Source organism: Ambystoma mexicanum, chromosome 14 (assembly GCF_040938575.1).
Source record: "Ambystoma mexicanum isolate Mex_15411 chromosome 14, UKY_AmexF1_1, whole genome shotgun sequence".
Lineage (NCBI taxonomy): Eukaryota > Metazoa > Chordata > Amphibia > Caudata > Ambystomatidae > Ambystoma > Ambystoma mexicanum.
Genome location: NC_090940.1, coordinates 438,556,874 through 438,572,848, shown reverse-complemented (window position 1 = coordinate 438,572,848; position 15,975 = coordinate 438,556,874). Strand labels below are relative to the sequence as shown.

Sequence of the window (15,975 nt, the reverse complement as noted above, 5' to 3'; positions counted from 1 at the left end):
GCAATGGAATATACAGATGCCATAAAAAGATGGAGGAAAGCGGACTTCATCAAGAGAAACCAAAAAGGGTTCTCAGAGTCACAGAAAAGAACGAGTGAGTGAGGAAAAGGGTTCCCACTCATTCAGGCGAGTCAGACAAGAATCCAATAGTTACACAAAAGGTGCTGGCCGACTCACTAAGTGGGGAGAATTACACACAAGATGGAAATTCTATCTAGCAGTTACCACCACCACTATTATAAAGAATGCGCTATAACCATCAATAGTTGCAGAGGGATTGTGTGTCTTGATGGTGCGGCCCTTCGTCTGGTGGTTATAGCAAAAAAAAAAAAAAAAAAACAATAAAAGGAAGAAGAAAAACAAAAGTATGTTTTTGGGAATTGGACCCACCCTTTATCTCTGACGATGGGATATCTATGTTCTTGTTTTGTATCCCATTCTAATGTATTATTGTTTTTGCAAGAAGTTTTATGAACTTCTTTTCCCAAAATAAACAGATTTTGGAGTATTCATTGATTTGATGCAGTGCACATGAGATCAACGGTCAGATATGTTTTTCTTTGAAATTTATTTTCAGAAATATGTTATGTCCTCGAAATAACAATTAGTTTTGATAGCTTTAAAATGCTTGTATTTATTATAATAAAATACTAACATTTGCTTTTCAAATAATGAGCTCGGCAGAGCAAATGTAATTTCCTGATCTGGGTTTACCTGAGTGACCCTCTGTACCAGGCAGTCATCTGCATATGTACCCTTGTGTGTGCAGGGTAGGCGCTCAAACCGAGGGTCTTTGGCTATCCTGTGGAATACAAATGTAGTAGTGTTAGTAAACCATGGGGATAAAAGAGGGAGAAATATTCTTGAAAAATGCAATGAAAAGAAAAGAAGCAATTAATACAAAGACAGTAAAGGCATTATCACGAATCAAAGTTAAGAGTTCGCTCTTCTTCCAAAACTCAAACAATGGCTGTTACTGCTCAAAGATTGCAATATTCAGTATTAGCCTTTGTGGGGGTTCAGTGTTCAACATATGATGGCTGTGTAACATGAGGAGGTCAGTGTACACAGTACGAGTGCTTCACTGTCAAAAATAACTGACTGCAAGAGTGCTGTAATGCTACAGCATCTGGCCTCTCATCTGAAACCTTGAAGATCTGTTTTTCCAAGCCATCTCCCTTACTGAGCTTATTATTTTTTATCATTTTTAAGGATTCCTATTTGTATTGCGATAATCTACTAAACCAAAAGTCATTATAGTAACTAAATCAAAGTAAAAAATAAAAACTCCTCACCAATCTAACCGCTCTCCTTACCCAGAGTCCCTCTATCATCCTCTCCCTTCTGCCCTTCCTCATTTCCAGAGATTAATGATGCATTGGCCATTAGTATCTTGATACGAAATATAACTGGTAGTGAGAATTCACAATTCTGTGTTAATTCCCCTTCTACTTTAGAAACCCTCAGCTCTTTTGCTGGACTTTAGAACTTTTATTTTTTATCCTGGAGAGAGTGAGACCTTTTTCCCACTCTCTCATGTATTTTTCTTTGATCTGAACGCTGTGTTTCTTCTGGTTTTGGAGTTTGACAAACACTCCATAAGTATCATCTTTTTGTATTGTGACACAGCACCTTCATTGCAGTGTCACAGAGAAATCCTTTGGATTTCTGCTAAGGTTTAAATACATTCTCTTGGATAAACTACTGTTTCCAAGAGTATTAAAGTGAAATTGACTTTACTTACCCTTTTCTCTTTGTAAACCCAGCACACACTATTTTACATAGAGTGCTGGAGGGGTTACTTAGTATCCCCTTCGTCTACAGCTGCAGTATTGCACCCATGGTCAAAATGGCCCCAGTCTTCTTTTTTTACATTTCTTGTTTGAAAGGTCCTTCTTGAGGTTTACTCTGCGCGCCAAACCAGGTTTGGCCCCTTTCTTCGTTGTGTCTTTGGCAGGATTCACTGGTGAAGCCCACCTTTGGCTCCAGCGTGTCTGGCAGGGTTGGAAGCAATGGAGGTTCACAAAACACTCTGTGTTTAGACTCCTTGGTTACAGGAACCCACCCTGCTGTGAGAGTAACAGCTAGGTTTCGAACGAATGGCAACAACTTGCATAAAAGACAAGTTCTTTTGCAAGGAAGGCAGAGTCGACCACTGGACGAAGGAACAGAAGAAGAAACTGGAATAGAAGCTTGCTGCACCCTCCTGGACCATTGGTTTGCCTGGTGAAGGCAGCTGCAGTGCTGAAGCTCCGAATTTCCAATCGACTAGAGAAGCCCGGAATGGATGACTTCTCCCCTTGGGTTTGTGTGACCAATCAGCCCCAAGACGAACTCGACTGGAACCCCTCTCTCTGCTGGCTGTACTTCTTTGCTGCTGCAGGAACTGAGTGCCAGGGGACAGGAACACCAGAATCGAGTGCATCGCCTGTAAGCTGGACCCGACCTCCAGGAAGATCTTCAAACTCCCTCGAAGCAGGACTAACCAAGCCTGCGCCACCTCAACAGAGTGCTGGACCTCAGAAGCAAGGAAAGTCCATAAGGTGTCCAAGAACCGCGGTGCTGCTATTTGCGAGTAGCTGAAACTGCGAAGTGCTTCTGATCTGAATTGTGCCCATTGCTGCCGCCGACCTTCAAACCGTAGTGCAGGAGTCCCCATACGTCCTCCCTCTTGTCCCCTCGACTGAGGCCCAGGAACCACAGGATCTGCAGGACTACAACAGGAACAGAAGCCAGCTGGAACATTTTCTTCAGACTCAAGGTACTGTGTAACTAGGGGTACTTACCTCTTGTTGTGTGTAGCTTGCTTGCTCTCGCTGGAGACTTGCATTTGCTGCCCTTTGCAGAGTTGCTTGCAGCTTTGCCCTTCACAAGCCTCCCATCTTGTGGCCCAACAGTGATTCTTTGTACAACAAAACTACATTGTGCAAGACTTTTGTGCCATCTTCAAGAAGTGCCTCGGCTCCCCTAGACTTTGCTCAATTGACATTGGCTTTCTTGGCACCCTGCAGACTCTTCTTACCCTCGGACTTCGTGTTTAACTGTCCCTCAAAAAGTGATACATACCTTACTTGTATAGCTGGGAAAGGGTTAACCTATATTTCATTGGGGGATTCTAAAGTGCTTAACTGTTTGCCTGTTTGAGAAACTTGTTAACCATAGTTTCCTTCCCTAACCTTTTCCTTTTTGCCATAACTTCAGTATTACATTTTAAGTGTGAAAAGTGATATATTAATGTCCACAGTGTCCTAGAAATTGAAGTCACCCAAGGGTGTAGGAATTATCTGTGTCATCCCAAAAGAGTATCTGCTTACTTAACTGAACTAAAGGAGTGTATTTAAGTGTTGCATATTGCCCACTTCTAAAGAAGGCTTTTAAAACTGGCTTTTAAATTAATAAATAATTATTTTAAATCAAGAAACATTGAGTATAAGTGTTATTTGAACACATGTCACTGTGAACCTCTATGGTACAACCCTATAGCTCACATTGGGCCTCATTACGACCCGTGCGGTAACCATGGCGCTAGTAGCGCCATGGTTGCCGCCGGTATTTTACTGATTCCCCCATGGTGAATGGCGGAATTACCGCTCCATTCCAAGGTTGGTGGGGCGGTAATTCCCCATTCACCATTGGCCCTTCCCCATCCCCATTTTTGCCCCCATAGGGCTCAATGAAAATGGGGAAGACGATAGTTACGGTATCGCACATTGCGGTACCGTAAATACCTCCAAGGTCCCTTTGGGGGTCCAATCCTTAACGGCTGGTAAAACCAGCCGTCAAGGTAGAGACCCGCAAAGGGACCTCGTAATTAGGCGGTAAGGGGTTAACGGCACGCCACCTTTTACGGTGCCGTTAACCCCTTACCGCCTGGGTCGTAATGAGGCCCATTGACACCTCTTGAGATAAGCCTGGCTGCTCAGTCACTCTACCAACTTGTGTAGTACAGGCCTATACCAAAGGTTGGGTTACCTAGAGCCAAGAGGACAAGGCTGGTGTAGTCTCCCACAGGGTTACTACATCCAATATCCCCTAACAGTAACTATTTCCATAATTCATCTACCTTTTATACTATGATGAGCAGTTACCAAATTCACGTGAATCTGGTCATTGCAAGGTATGATTTTCATTTCAGTGATAAATCTTCCTTACCTGTTTCAACCCCAGGATTTTTTGCTGGACTTTGTAATTATTCTTCCCTTATTCCTAGGCGAGTGGGAATCTTTTACCCCACTCACCTAGGCTTTTAATCTTTTTATTGGTGACCTTTTTAGGTCTCTCCATAGTGTGTGATTGGAGTTATAGTTTCTGTTAGGGCAGTTTTTCTGAAGACAAACTAAGGGTTTAGTAAAACCATTCAACTGAGACAATGCAAGATTAGTATAAGGCTGCGCCACCTGAGTAAATGGTAGCATAGAGAGAGCAGCCAGGCTCATCCTAGGAGGGAGTGAGGGCTGGAGAATCAGTACAGAAAAATTGCAATGCACATATGGTCCAAAGAAACACTGCAACACCATCACTATGTTTTGTAAAAATAAATGGTTTATTTAAATACAAGTAGGCCCAGATAAATCTTGGGGGAAATAAGTACTAAAACAGATCATATAAACACATCATAAAAACTGCAACACTATGCTTTAAAGTACACAGACCAAAGCATGGACCTTATTTAGAAAACTAACAGTAGTATAGGTAATTCAAACCTTTTCATACACATTCAGTATAGGTCACACCTATTCTTGGGGAGTAAAAACCAATAGTTAATTTTAGATTACCTTCAGTAATACAAGCCGGCTGGCTTTCCGGGTGATTGACAGCTAGGCTGGAATGAATGGGAGAAACCTGCATAAAAGGTGAGGCTTTTTGGCTTGGAAGGGAGAGTCGACCACTGGATGAAGGAATCCAAAGAAGAACCTGGAAGAGACGCCTGCTGCTACTCCTGGACCGTGCGTTTCCCTGGTTGTCACACCTGCCACTCCTATTAAGGCTCTCCCCAAGGGTCCACGCCTCCAGGAGTCACGTTTTGCATATAGAACGGCTAGACCGTTCTACACGAGATGGAGACTATTTAGTTCAAACCCTGGGAAGCAGCATTTTCAGTTTGTTCGCCGATAGTATCACGTGATTCACATCAGGTCACGTGTTCTTTCTTTACGTATTGAGCAGCGTTTGAACTATGCTTGCTGCTTCCGATTGTTTTTTCTAAGGTATCTTTGAAACTTCGGTTCCTATTGAAATCATTGAACCATTTCTCTGCGGCATTAACGCATGGTTCCAGCGTTCCACCAGCCACTGTATCCCTAAGCGGTACGTTTTGCTTTCGTTTACGCTCCAATACGGAACTTCAGGGATTTCCTCTGCTCCATTCGAAAGCGTACTTGGACTTTCCCTTGCTCCTCGCTCCTAGCCTCAAGCAAGGTGATTTATGCAATTACGGCGAACGACTACCGGCTTCCTGAGGTTCGCTATTACCCTAGCAATGTGCTTCCTTTATCTGTAATCATACAGCGACTGCTCAGATCCTCTAGGATCATCCCCATGACACACGTATGGAGTCTACATCATCTCTCTGAGGCCTCGCTTTGTTTTGTCTCCAGCTGAAAGTGCACTCTCTGCTATTCATCCTCCTGCTCGCATACAGCAGGAATTTCTTTGGCTGATCCATTAGCTAGTCTAAAGGACTTGACCACTTTGATATCAAGGGCATTGATCATTTCTTTACACCTGTTCAAGAACAATTACACCAAGTTTAATTTTTTCCTTACCTCTACTGTGTACACGTGCACAGGACTTTATGGACGCTATCCAGAAGCGCACCAACCCGTTACTAGCGTGACCCTCGTTCTGCTCGGGATTAGTTCCTATACTAACCTACCTTTCCCCGTCGTCGTCTTCTACCTGGATTTACTTGGTGGTTCTGGGACAGACTCTTCTTGATTCTACATACGCCAACAGGTTAGTGTGTTATTCAATACTGTGATAGGACCCAATAGATTCTAGTGCATATACTGATGTACAGGGTAATTCATAGAAATTCGCACAAAAATTGTGCACGCGGCTGGCGCACAGTGTCCCCGTGCGATACACTGCGCCAGCTGCGTGCGAAAAAATCCTTTTCATCGCACAGCGTATTCATGGATTTTAGCCTCCGAAACCAACCGTGGCACAGCGACCCTGCAGCAGCACCAGTTACACCCCCAAGAACGCCCTCGCGCAAGGAAAAGCCTTCAAAATCCCCAAATCATCACAAAGGGCTGCGCTAACCCTGGACCAGTTCACAGGGCTGCCAAACAGCAAACGCCAAGCGGGGAACATGCATTTCAGTGGTTCGCGTCCACACGCGATTGTCCCGGGTACGTGTACATCAGAGGGGTGCGTGGGAAGTAACACACGCGATTCCATCAGGGCACGTGTATTCCAGGGGTGAGCGGGAAGTATCACACGCAAAAACAGCAGGGTACGTGTATTCCAGGGGTGCGCGGGAAGTATCACACGCAAAAGCAGCAGGGTACGTGTATTTCAGGGGTATGCGGGAAGTATCACGCGCGATTCCATCAGGGTACGTGTATTCCAGGGGTACGCGGAAAGTATCACACGCGATTCCATCAGGGTACGTGTATTCCAGGGGTGCGCGGGAAGTATCACACGCAAAAGCAGCAGGGTACGTGTATTCCAGGGGTGCGCGGGCAGTATCACACGCAAAAGCAGCAGGGTACGTGTATTTCAGGGGTGCGCAGGAAGTATCACACGCGATTCCATCAGGGTACGTGTATTCCAGGGGTGCGCGGGGAGCACCACATGTGAATTGCACGTGTGGGTCCTCCCAGGTGTTCCCTCTACACCCTCCACGGCCCCTGCAGGTGGCCCACACCACAGGGGCCTACCCTGCACATGTCCCGCAGGCACCCCATCCACCATGGCCAAGCCCCCCAGCCAACCCACATGTCACCTTGCACTACTGCCCACCAACGCATGTCCCCCTGCACCCCCAGCCACCAGGGGCACCCTCCAACAGGCCCCCCCACTCATGTCTCCCACCACCCCCACCCCCCAGCATCCAGGGGCAGCCTCCACCAGGCCCCCACTCATGTCTACCACCACCCCCCACCCCCCAGCAGTGCAGGGGCAGCCTCCACCAGGCCCCAACTCATGTCAACTACCACCCCCACCCCCTAGCAGTGCAGGGGCAGCCTCCACCAGGCCCCCACTCATGTCTACCACCCCCCCACCCCCCAGCATCCAGGGGCAGCCTCCACCAGGCCCCCACTCATGTCCCCCTGCACCCCCACCCCCAGCAGTGCAGGGACAGCCTCCACCAGGCCCCCACACATGTCCCCCTGCACCCCCACCCCCCAGCAGTGCAGGGGCAGCCTCCACCAGGCCCCCACTCATGTCCCCCTGCACCCCCACCCCCCAGCATCCAGGGGCACCCTCCACCAGGCCCCCACTCATGTCTACTACCACCCCCACCCCCCAGCAGTGCAGGGGCACCCTCCACCAGGCCCCCACTCATGTCTACCACCACCCCCCACCCCCCAGCAGTGCAGGGGCAGCCTCCACCAGGCCCCAACTCATGTCAACTACCACCCCCACCCCCTAGCAGTGCAGGGGCAGCCTCCACCAGGCCCCCACTCATGTCTACCACCCCCCCACCCCCCAGCATCCAGGGGCAGCCTCCACCAGGCCCCCACTCATGTCCCCCTGCACCCCCACCCCCAGCAGTGCAGGGACAGCCTCCACCAGGCCCCCACACATGTCCCCCTGCACCCCCACCCCCCAGCAGTGCAGGGGCAGCCTCCACCAGGCCCCCACTCATGTCCCCCTGCACCCCCACCCCCCAGCATCCAGGGGCACCCTCCACCAGGCCCCCACTCATGTCTACTACCACCCCCACCCCCCAGCAGTGCAGGGGCACCCTCCACCAGTCCCCCACTCATGTCTACCACCACCCCCACCACCCAGCATCCAGGGGCACCCTCCACCAGGCCCCCACACATGTCCCCCTGCACCCCCACCCCGCAGCATCCAGGGGCAGCCTCCACCAGGCCCCCACTCACGTCCCCCTGCACCCCCACCCCCCAGCATCCAGGGGCAACCTCCACCAGGCCCCCACTCATGTCTACCATCACCCCCACCCCCCAGCATCCAGTGGCAGCCTCCACCAGGCCCCCACTCATGTCTACCACCACCCCCACCCCCCTGCATCCAGGGGCACCCTCCACCAGGCCCCCACTCATGTCCCCTATCACCCCCACCCCCCAGCATCCAGGGGCAGCCTCCACCAGGCCCCCACTCATGTCTACCACCACCCCCACCCCCCAGCAGTGCAGGGGCAGCCTCCACCAGGCCCCCACTCATGTCTACTACCACCTCCACCCCCCAGCAGTGCAGGGGCAGCCTCCACCAGGCCCCCACTCATGTCCCCTATCGCCCCCACCCCCCAAGGGCAGCCTCCACCAGGCCCCCACTCATGTCTACCATCACCCCCACCCCCCAGCAGTGCAGGGACAGCCTCCACCAGGCCCCCACTCATGTCTCCCACCACCCCAACCCCAGCATCCAGGGGCAGCCTCCACCAGGCCCCCACTCATGTCAATTACCACCCCCACCCCCCAGCATCCAGGGGCACCCTCCACCAGGCCCCCACTCATGTCTACTACCACCCCCGCCCCCCAGCAGTGCAGGGGCACCCTCCACCAGGCCCCCACTCATGTCAACTACCACCCCTACCCCCCAGCAGTGCAGGGGAACCATCCACCAGGCCCCCATTCATGTCTACCACCACCCCCACCCCCCAGCCACTAGGGGCACCCTCCACCAGGCCCCCATTCATGTCTCCCACCACCCCCACCCCCCAGCATCCAGGGGCAGCCTCCACCAGGCCCCCACTCATGTCTACCACCACCCCCACCCCCCAGCATCCAGGGGCACCCTCCACCAGGCCCCCACGCATGTCCCCCATCACCCCCACCCCCAAGCAGTGCATGGGGCAGCCTCCACCAGGCCCCCACACATGTCCCCCTACACCCCCACCCCCCAGCAGTGCAGGGGCACCCTCCACCAGGCCCCCACTCATGTCCCCCTGCACCCCCACGCCCCAGCAGTGCAGGGGCAGCCTCCACCAGATCCCCCACTCATGTCTACCACCACCCCCACCCCCCAGCAGTGCAGGGGCAGCCTCCACCAGGCCCCCACTCATGTCAACTACCACCCCCCAGCAGTGCAGGGGCAGCCTCCACAAGGCCCCCACTCATGTCAACTACCACCCCCCAGCAGTGCATGGGCAGCCTCCACCAGGCCCCCACTCATGTCTACCACCACCCCCACACCCCAGGGGCACCCTCCACCAGGCCCCCACTCATGTCTACCACCACCCCCACCCCCCAGCAGTGCAGGGGCAGCCTCCACCAGGCCCCCACTCATGTCTACCATCACCCCCACCCCCCAGCAGTGCAGGGGCAGCCTCCACCAGGCCCCCACTCATGTCTCCCACCACCCACACCCCCCAGCATCCAGGGGCAGCCTCCACCAGGCCCCCACTCATGTCTACCATCACCCCCACCCCCCAGCAGTGCAGGGGCAGCCTCCACCAGGCCCCCACTCATGTCTCCCACCACCCCGCAGCATCCATGGGCAGCCTCCACCAGGCCCCCACTCATGTCTACCACCACCCCCACCCCCCAGTAGTGCAGGGGCAGCCTCCACCAGGTCCCCACTCATGTCTACCACCACCCCCACCCCCCAGGGGCACCCTCCACCAGGCCCCTACTCATGTCTACCACCACCCCCACCCCCAGCATCCAAGAGCACCCTCCACCAGGCCCTCGCACATGTCCCCCTGCACCCCCACCCCCCAGCATCCAGGGGCACCCTCCACCAGGCCCCCACACATGTCCCCCTGCACCCCCACCCCCCAGCAGTGCAGGGGCACCCTCCACCAGGCCCCCACACATGTCCCCCTGCACCCCCACCCCCCAGCAGTGCAGGGGCACCCTCCACCAGGCCCCCACACATGTCTACCACCACCCCCACCCCCCAGCCACCAGGGGACCCTCCACCAGGCCCCCACTCATGTTAACTACCACCCCCCAGCAGTGCAGGGGCAGCCTCCACCAGGCCCCCATTCATGTCTACCACCACCCCCACCCCCCAGCAGTGCAGGGGCAGCCTCCACCAGGCCCCCACTCATGTCTACCATCACCCCCACCCCCCAGCAGTGCAGGGGCAGCCTCCACCAGGCCCCCACTCATGTCTCCCACCACCCCCACCCCCCAGCATCCAGGGGCAGCCTCCACCAGGCCCCCACTCATGTCTACCATCACCCCCACCCCCCAGCAGTGCAGGGGCAGCCTCCACCAGGCCCCCACTCATGTCTCCCACCACCCCCACCCCCCAGCATCCAGGGGCAGCCTCCACCAGGCCCCCACTCATGTCTACCACCACCCCCACCCCCCAGCAGTGCAGGGGCAGCCTCCACCAGGTCCCCACTCATGTCTACCACCACCCCCACCCCCCAGGGGCACCCTCCACCAGGCCCCTACTCATGTCTACCACCAACCCCACCCCCCAGCATTCAGGGGCACACTCCACCAGGCCCCCGCACATGTCCCCCTGCACCCCCACCCCCCAGCATCCAGGGGCACCCTCCACCAGGCCCCCACACATGTCCCCCTGCACCCCCACCCCCCAGCAGTGCAGGGGCACCCTCCACCAGGCACCCACACATGTCCCCCTGCACCCCCACCACCCAGCAGTGCAGGGGCACCCTCCACCAGGCCCCCACACATGTCCCCCTGCACCCCTACCCCCCAGCAGTGCAGGGGCAGCCTCCACCAGGCCCCCACTCATGTCTACCATCACCCCCACCCCCCAGCAGTGCAGGGGCAGCCTCCACCAGGCCCCCACTCATGTCTACCACCACCCCCACCCCCCAGCAGTGCAGGGGCAGCCTCCACCAGGCCCCCACTCATGTCTACCACCACCCCCACCCCCCAGCAGTGCAGGGGCAGCCTCCACCAGGCCCCCACTCATGTCTCCCACCACCCCCACCCCCCAGCATCCAGGGGCACACTCCACCAGGCCCCCACTCATGTCTACTACCACCCCCACCCCTCAGCAGTGCAGGGGCAGCCTCCACCAGGCCCCCATTCATGTCTACCACCACCCCCACCCCCCAGCAGTGCAGGGGCAGCCTCCACCAGGCCCCCACTCATGTCTACCATCACCCCCACCCCCCAGCAGTGCAGGGGCAGCCTCCACCAGGCCCCCACTCATGTCTCCCACCACCCCCACCCCCCAGCATCCAGGGACAGCCTCCACCAGGCCCCCACTCATGTCTACCATCACCCCCACCCCCCAGCAGTGCAGGGGCAGCCTCCACCAGGCCCCCACTCATGTCTCCCACCACCCCCACCCCCCAGCATCCAGGGGCAGCCTCCACCAGGCCCCCACTCATGTCTACCACCACCCCCACCCCCCAGCAGTGCAGGGGCAGCCTCCACCAGGCCCCCACTCATGTCTACCACCACCCCCACCCCTCAGCAGTGCAGGGGCAGCCTCCACCAGGCCCCCCACTCATGTCCCCCTGCACCCCTACCCCCCAGCAGTGCAGGGGCACCCTCCACCAGCCCCCCACACATGTCCCCCTGCACCCCCACCCCCCAGCAGTGCAGGGGCACCCTCCACCAGGCCCCCACACATGTCCCCCTGCACCCCCACCCCCCAGCATCCAGGGGCACCCCCCACACATGTCCCCCTGCACCCCCACCCCCCAGCATCCAGGGGCACCCTCCACCAGGCCCCCACTCATGTCCCCCTGCACCCCCACCCCCCAGCAGTGCAGGGACACCCTCCACCAGGCCCCCACACATGTCCCCCTGCACCCCCACCCCCCAGCAGTGCAGGGGCAGCCTCCACCAGGCCCCCACTCATGTCCCCCAGCCAACATGTCACCACAATCTAGATCCCTGGCCCTTATGGTCAGCCTCCAAATGCCAAACACCCACCCGAGTATTGCATCCACCCACTTAGAAATGGCAAAAACATGATAGAACCCCAATTGCAAGTTTGGAAATGAACACATGTCCCTCACATACACCCAATGGGTGTCAGTGAATGTCAAAACCCATATCATGATATGCATGAAACCAATGAGATGATACTACACATTGAACTTTGAAGAAAAAATATGTATTAAAAGCAACATAAATTGAATCAAAAATAAACAAACCATAATGGAAATTAAAAAAAAAAAACAGCAGGTACGTCAAATAATGCAAAACCACAAATCATAATGCAAAGGAAAGGTGTCCAAAGTCACAGTCCACAAAAGTAAATCCAATGGAAAATTAAAATCGAAAACCATTGCTCCATGGGGAAATCATAAAAAAAAATGAAAATCCAAGTCAACTATATACAGAAACAATCCAGGGTCCATGATCCCAACCGAAGAAATGAAACCTATCTAATAACACTACCTAAAAAAAAAAAAAACATACAAAAATGTGGCCCATTGTCCAAAAGGTAAAAAAAAAACGCTAAACCAAAGGAAACCTAACACTAACTACAGAACTATTTACAAGGGCAGCGGGCTAGTCTGACGGCTCACTTCGGGATGTTCCGGGCCAGGGCATCATCGAACTCCCGCTCAATGTCCCGGAGGCGGTCCTCCTCCATGGCCCCGAGGGTCCGCAGGGCCGTCCACATGTTCACCCCAAACTCCCTGCGGATTGCCTCGAGGCACTCGGCCCGCCTCAGGGCCCTCCGCATGGAGTTCTCTGCCCTGACCATCGTGAGCCGTGCCTCTTCCGCCCGCTGCCGCTCCGCATCTATGGCGTGGCCCAACCGCTGCCATATGGAAGACACTTCCCGTCCTGGGTCCTCCTGCCCTCTGGCCGATGCCTGCCCCTCCGATGTCGAAGGCCCCGAGCCATCATGGCTCCCACCACGTTGCTGCTGCTGCTGCACCTCTGCCCGTGCACTGCCTCCTGCTGCCTGCACATCCTGCGCTGGCTGGGGTGCAGTCGTTGATGTGGCCACCTCTGCTGGACGTCCGACTCCCGACTGTGGCAGTGATGCCTCCTCCACCAGCCTGGCCGCACCGTCAGAGGCAGCTCCACAGGGCACCCAGGTGACTGATGGGTGGGAAGATGGCACGGAGGACGACTGGCGCATAGGGGGTTCAGTTGAGGAGGGGGTCGTAGCAAGCCCCATCAAACGGAGGAATCCGGCCTGGGTGACCTGTCCCAGTAGGCCGACACGGTCAACGAGCCATTCGAGATGACGTGCAGTCTCCACATGAAAAGACTGCAGGTCACCTCGCATGGCCCGTTGACGCAACGCCACACCAGTCAGGACAGGCTCAACCCAGACTCGGATAGCCACGTCCGCAGGCAGAGGAAGGCCAGTTGTCGTGAGCTCATCCCCTGCCTGAAAACAGGTCTGGACGTAGGCATCCCTGCTGGTGCAAGATGATGCAGTGACAGGATCAGGGACAGGATTGCACACGGGCATCTCCGCGGCGACCTGTGCTGCTTCCTGTCCCTGGTCCTGCACTGCACCACTAGCACCAGTGGAATCCCCACCTCCAGACCCCGTCTCTGTTGCTTGCACGGCCTCCTCCTCCACCAAACCCCCCACCAACCTGGATGACTCTGTGCCATCTTCCTCCGTTGGGCCCTGTGGGGTCCCAGCTGCCCCTTCTGCTGCCGAGGAGTCCAACTCCGACCTGCGCCTCTTGGACCTCCCCCCGGCAGCTGCGGCCTGGGACGCGGCACCGGACTCCTCACTCCCCAACGAGATCACAACCTGGGAGGGGAGCCGGGCCTTGCGTCTCCGGCTGGCGGTGCGATCCCCGCCGCTGTGCTCCACAGCACCTTCTCCGCCCTCTTCATCAGTTGACGCTGAAGACAGTCTGTGACGTGACGCGCGCAGGTGTTTCCCCTCATAACACGTGATGACAGAGCACACATGGATTTCCACCAATCGCGTGTGAAACTTCCTGCGCACCCCAGAAATACACATACCCAGGCCAATCACGTGTACGCTCACTTCCCTCAGATTACACGCGATGACACTCGGACGTGCAGTTTTACCACGTGTGCTCTGTCATCACGTGTTATGAGGGGAAACACCCGCGCGCGTCACGTCACAGACACGCTTACGCGCTAAGGGCCTTTGGTCCAATGAAATCGCATATGCGTGCTGACGTGCATATGCGCTAAGGGCCTTTCCTCGATTTACACGCAGACGTGCAGGATTTTCACGTGCAAAATCACTCTGTATCAAGCTGGCCACGCGTAAGCACACGGAAGACCACGCTCCTGCCCAGAAGGCTGAATTAATGCCCCCCCAGAGCCCCAAGCACGCTCCCACCTGCCATCTGCTGCTGCCGGACTGCCTGCTGCCCACGTGACCTGCCATTTGCTGCCTGCACATCAGCCAGGGGTGCTGTTGCTGTGACCACCCCTGCTGGAACCGAAGACTCCCGACTGGGATTCCATCGCTCCACAACCCAGCCCCAGGACCCAGTTGCCCACCCACTCCTGCCTCTGGGGTTGTCATGTCGGGCACTGCAACATCTAGCATCACTGATAACCCCCGGCCAGAGAGGCAGAGGGGCACCAGCTTCAGTGCCAGGGAAGTTGGTGTCCTGGTGGAGCAAGTCCTGGAGCAGTATGATGCCCCCTACGGAAGTGTGCGCGCCGACAAGGAAGGACGGACTCGGATCTGGACGGACATCGTGACTGCCATCCACGCGAAGGGGGTGGCAGTCCGCGACTTCCAACATGTCAAGAAGCGCTGGGAGGACTTCAGGTCCAGGACCCTGAACAAGGCCCGGCGCCTCTTGAAGGCAGCGGATGCTAAGGGGCGCCGAGGCCACGTGTCGGAAGATCAGATGAGGGTCCTGGAACGCATATCCCCAGCGCTCCACGTCCAGGTCCTTGAGAGGCAGACCCGTCTGGAGTCGAGCGGTAAGTGTACATGCATCATGATTGTAAGCTGTGCGTGTGGTGATGTGCCAGTAGTGTGCCGGTTGCACATCTGTTTGTATGGGGCCGAGTATGGGTGGGGGTGTACAGGACTGTGAGGCTAACACATGCAAGGGCTGTCATGTGTGAGACATGGATGGTGCTTGTGTGTGTAGGCTTGCATGCCAAATGCAGTTGTGTGGGCACACATGTTTGGATGAATGTGTATGTAAGTGGGCATGTTTGTGATGTCACGCATGTATGTTGTTTTCAGCTGCATGTATCAGCACTGTGTACATGTGCATGTGTGTGTATTTGACAAGGGTGCAACAGTGATGCAACATGGATGCATGTGACAGTGGGATGTAGAAGCCTGATTGGCAGATGTGACATGGATGCCCATCGGAACACTGCGACAGTTGGTTGAGATGTACACATGCATGCAAGTGTGGTGGTGTGCGTGCATGTGTAGTGCACTCCCTGTGTTGCATGTGATGTCTGGCTCACCTTTGCCTGCTCATGCTGTTGTATGTGTATGGATGGTGCTGGCAGTTGCGATGTGGCTGTGGTATGGCTCATGTGTGCAAGTTGAAATGACATGTGTGTTGCCGATTGTGATGCCATGTCTGAGGTTTGCCAATGCCACTCATGTGCAACTGTCATGTGTCCATTGTACAGTGCCCTGATGCCTGTGTTTTGTTCCTCCCTGTCTGCAGCGTCAACTGATGAAGAGGGCGGAGAAGGTGCTGTGGAGCACAGCGGCGGGGATCGCACCGCCAGCCTGAGACGGAAGGCCCGGCTCCCCTCCCACGTTGTGATCTTGTCGGGGAGTGATGAGTCCGGTGACGCGTCCCAGGCCGCAGCTGTCGGGGGGAGGTCCAAGAGGCGGAGGTCGGAGTTGGACTCCTCGGCAGCAGAAGGGGCAGCTGGGACCCCCACAGGGCCCAACGGGGGAAGATGGCACGGAGTCATCCAGGTTGGTGGGGGGTTTGGTGGAGGAGGAGGC

General features: G+C 55.6%; 1 protein-coding gene across 1 annotated transcript in view; it reads right to left on the bottom strand.

Annotated features, from left to right (window-relative positions):
- The window catches only part of FCF1 (FCF1 rRNA-processing protein), a 204,385-nt gene that overhangs the window by 82,209 nt on the left and 106,201 nt on the right, over positions 1 to 15,975 (bottom strand). The window contains exon 6 of the mRNA XM_069637640.1: positions 715 to 802. Within this exon, the coding sequence (XP_069493741.1) occupies positions 715 to 802 (88 nt within the window). The remainder of the gene's footprint in view (positions 1 to 714; positions 803 to 15,975) is intronic.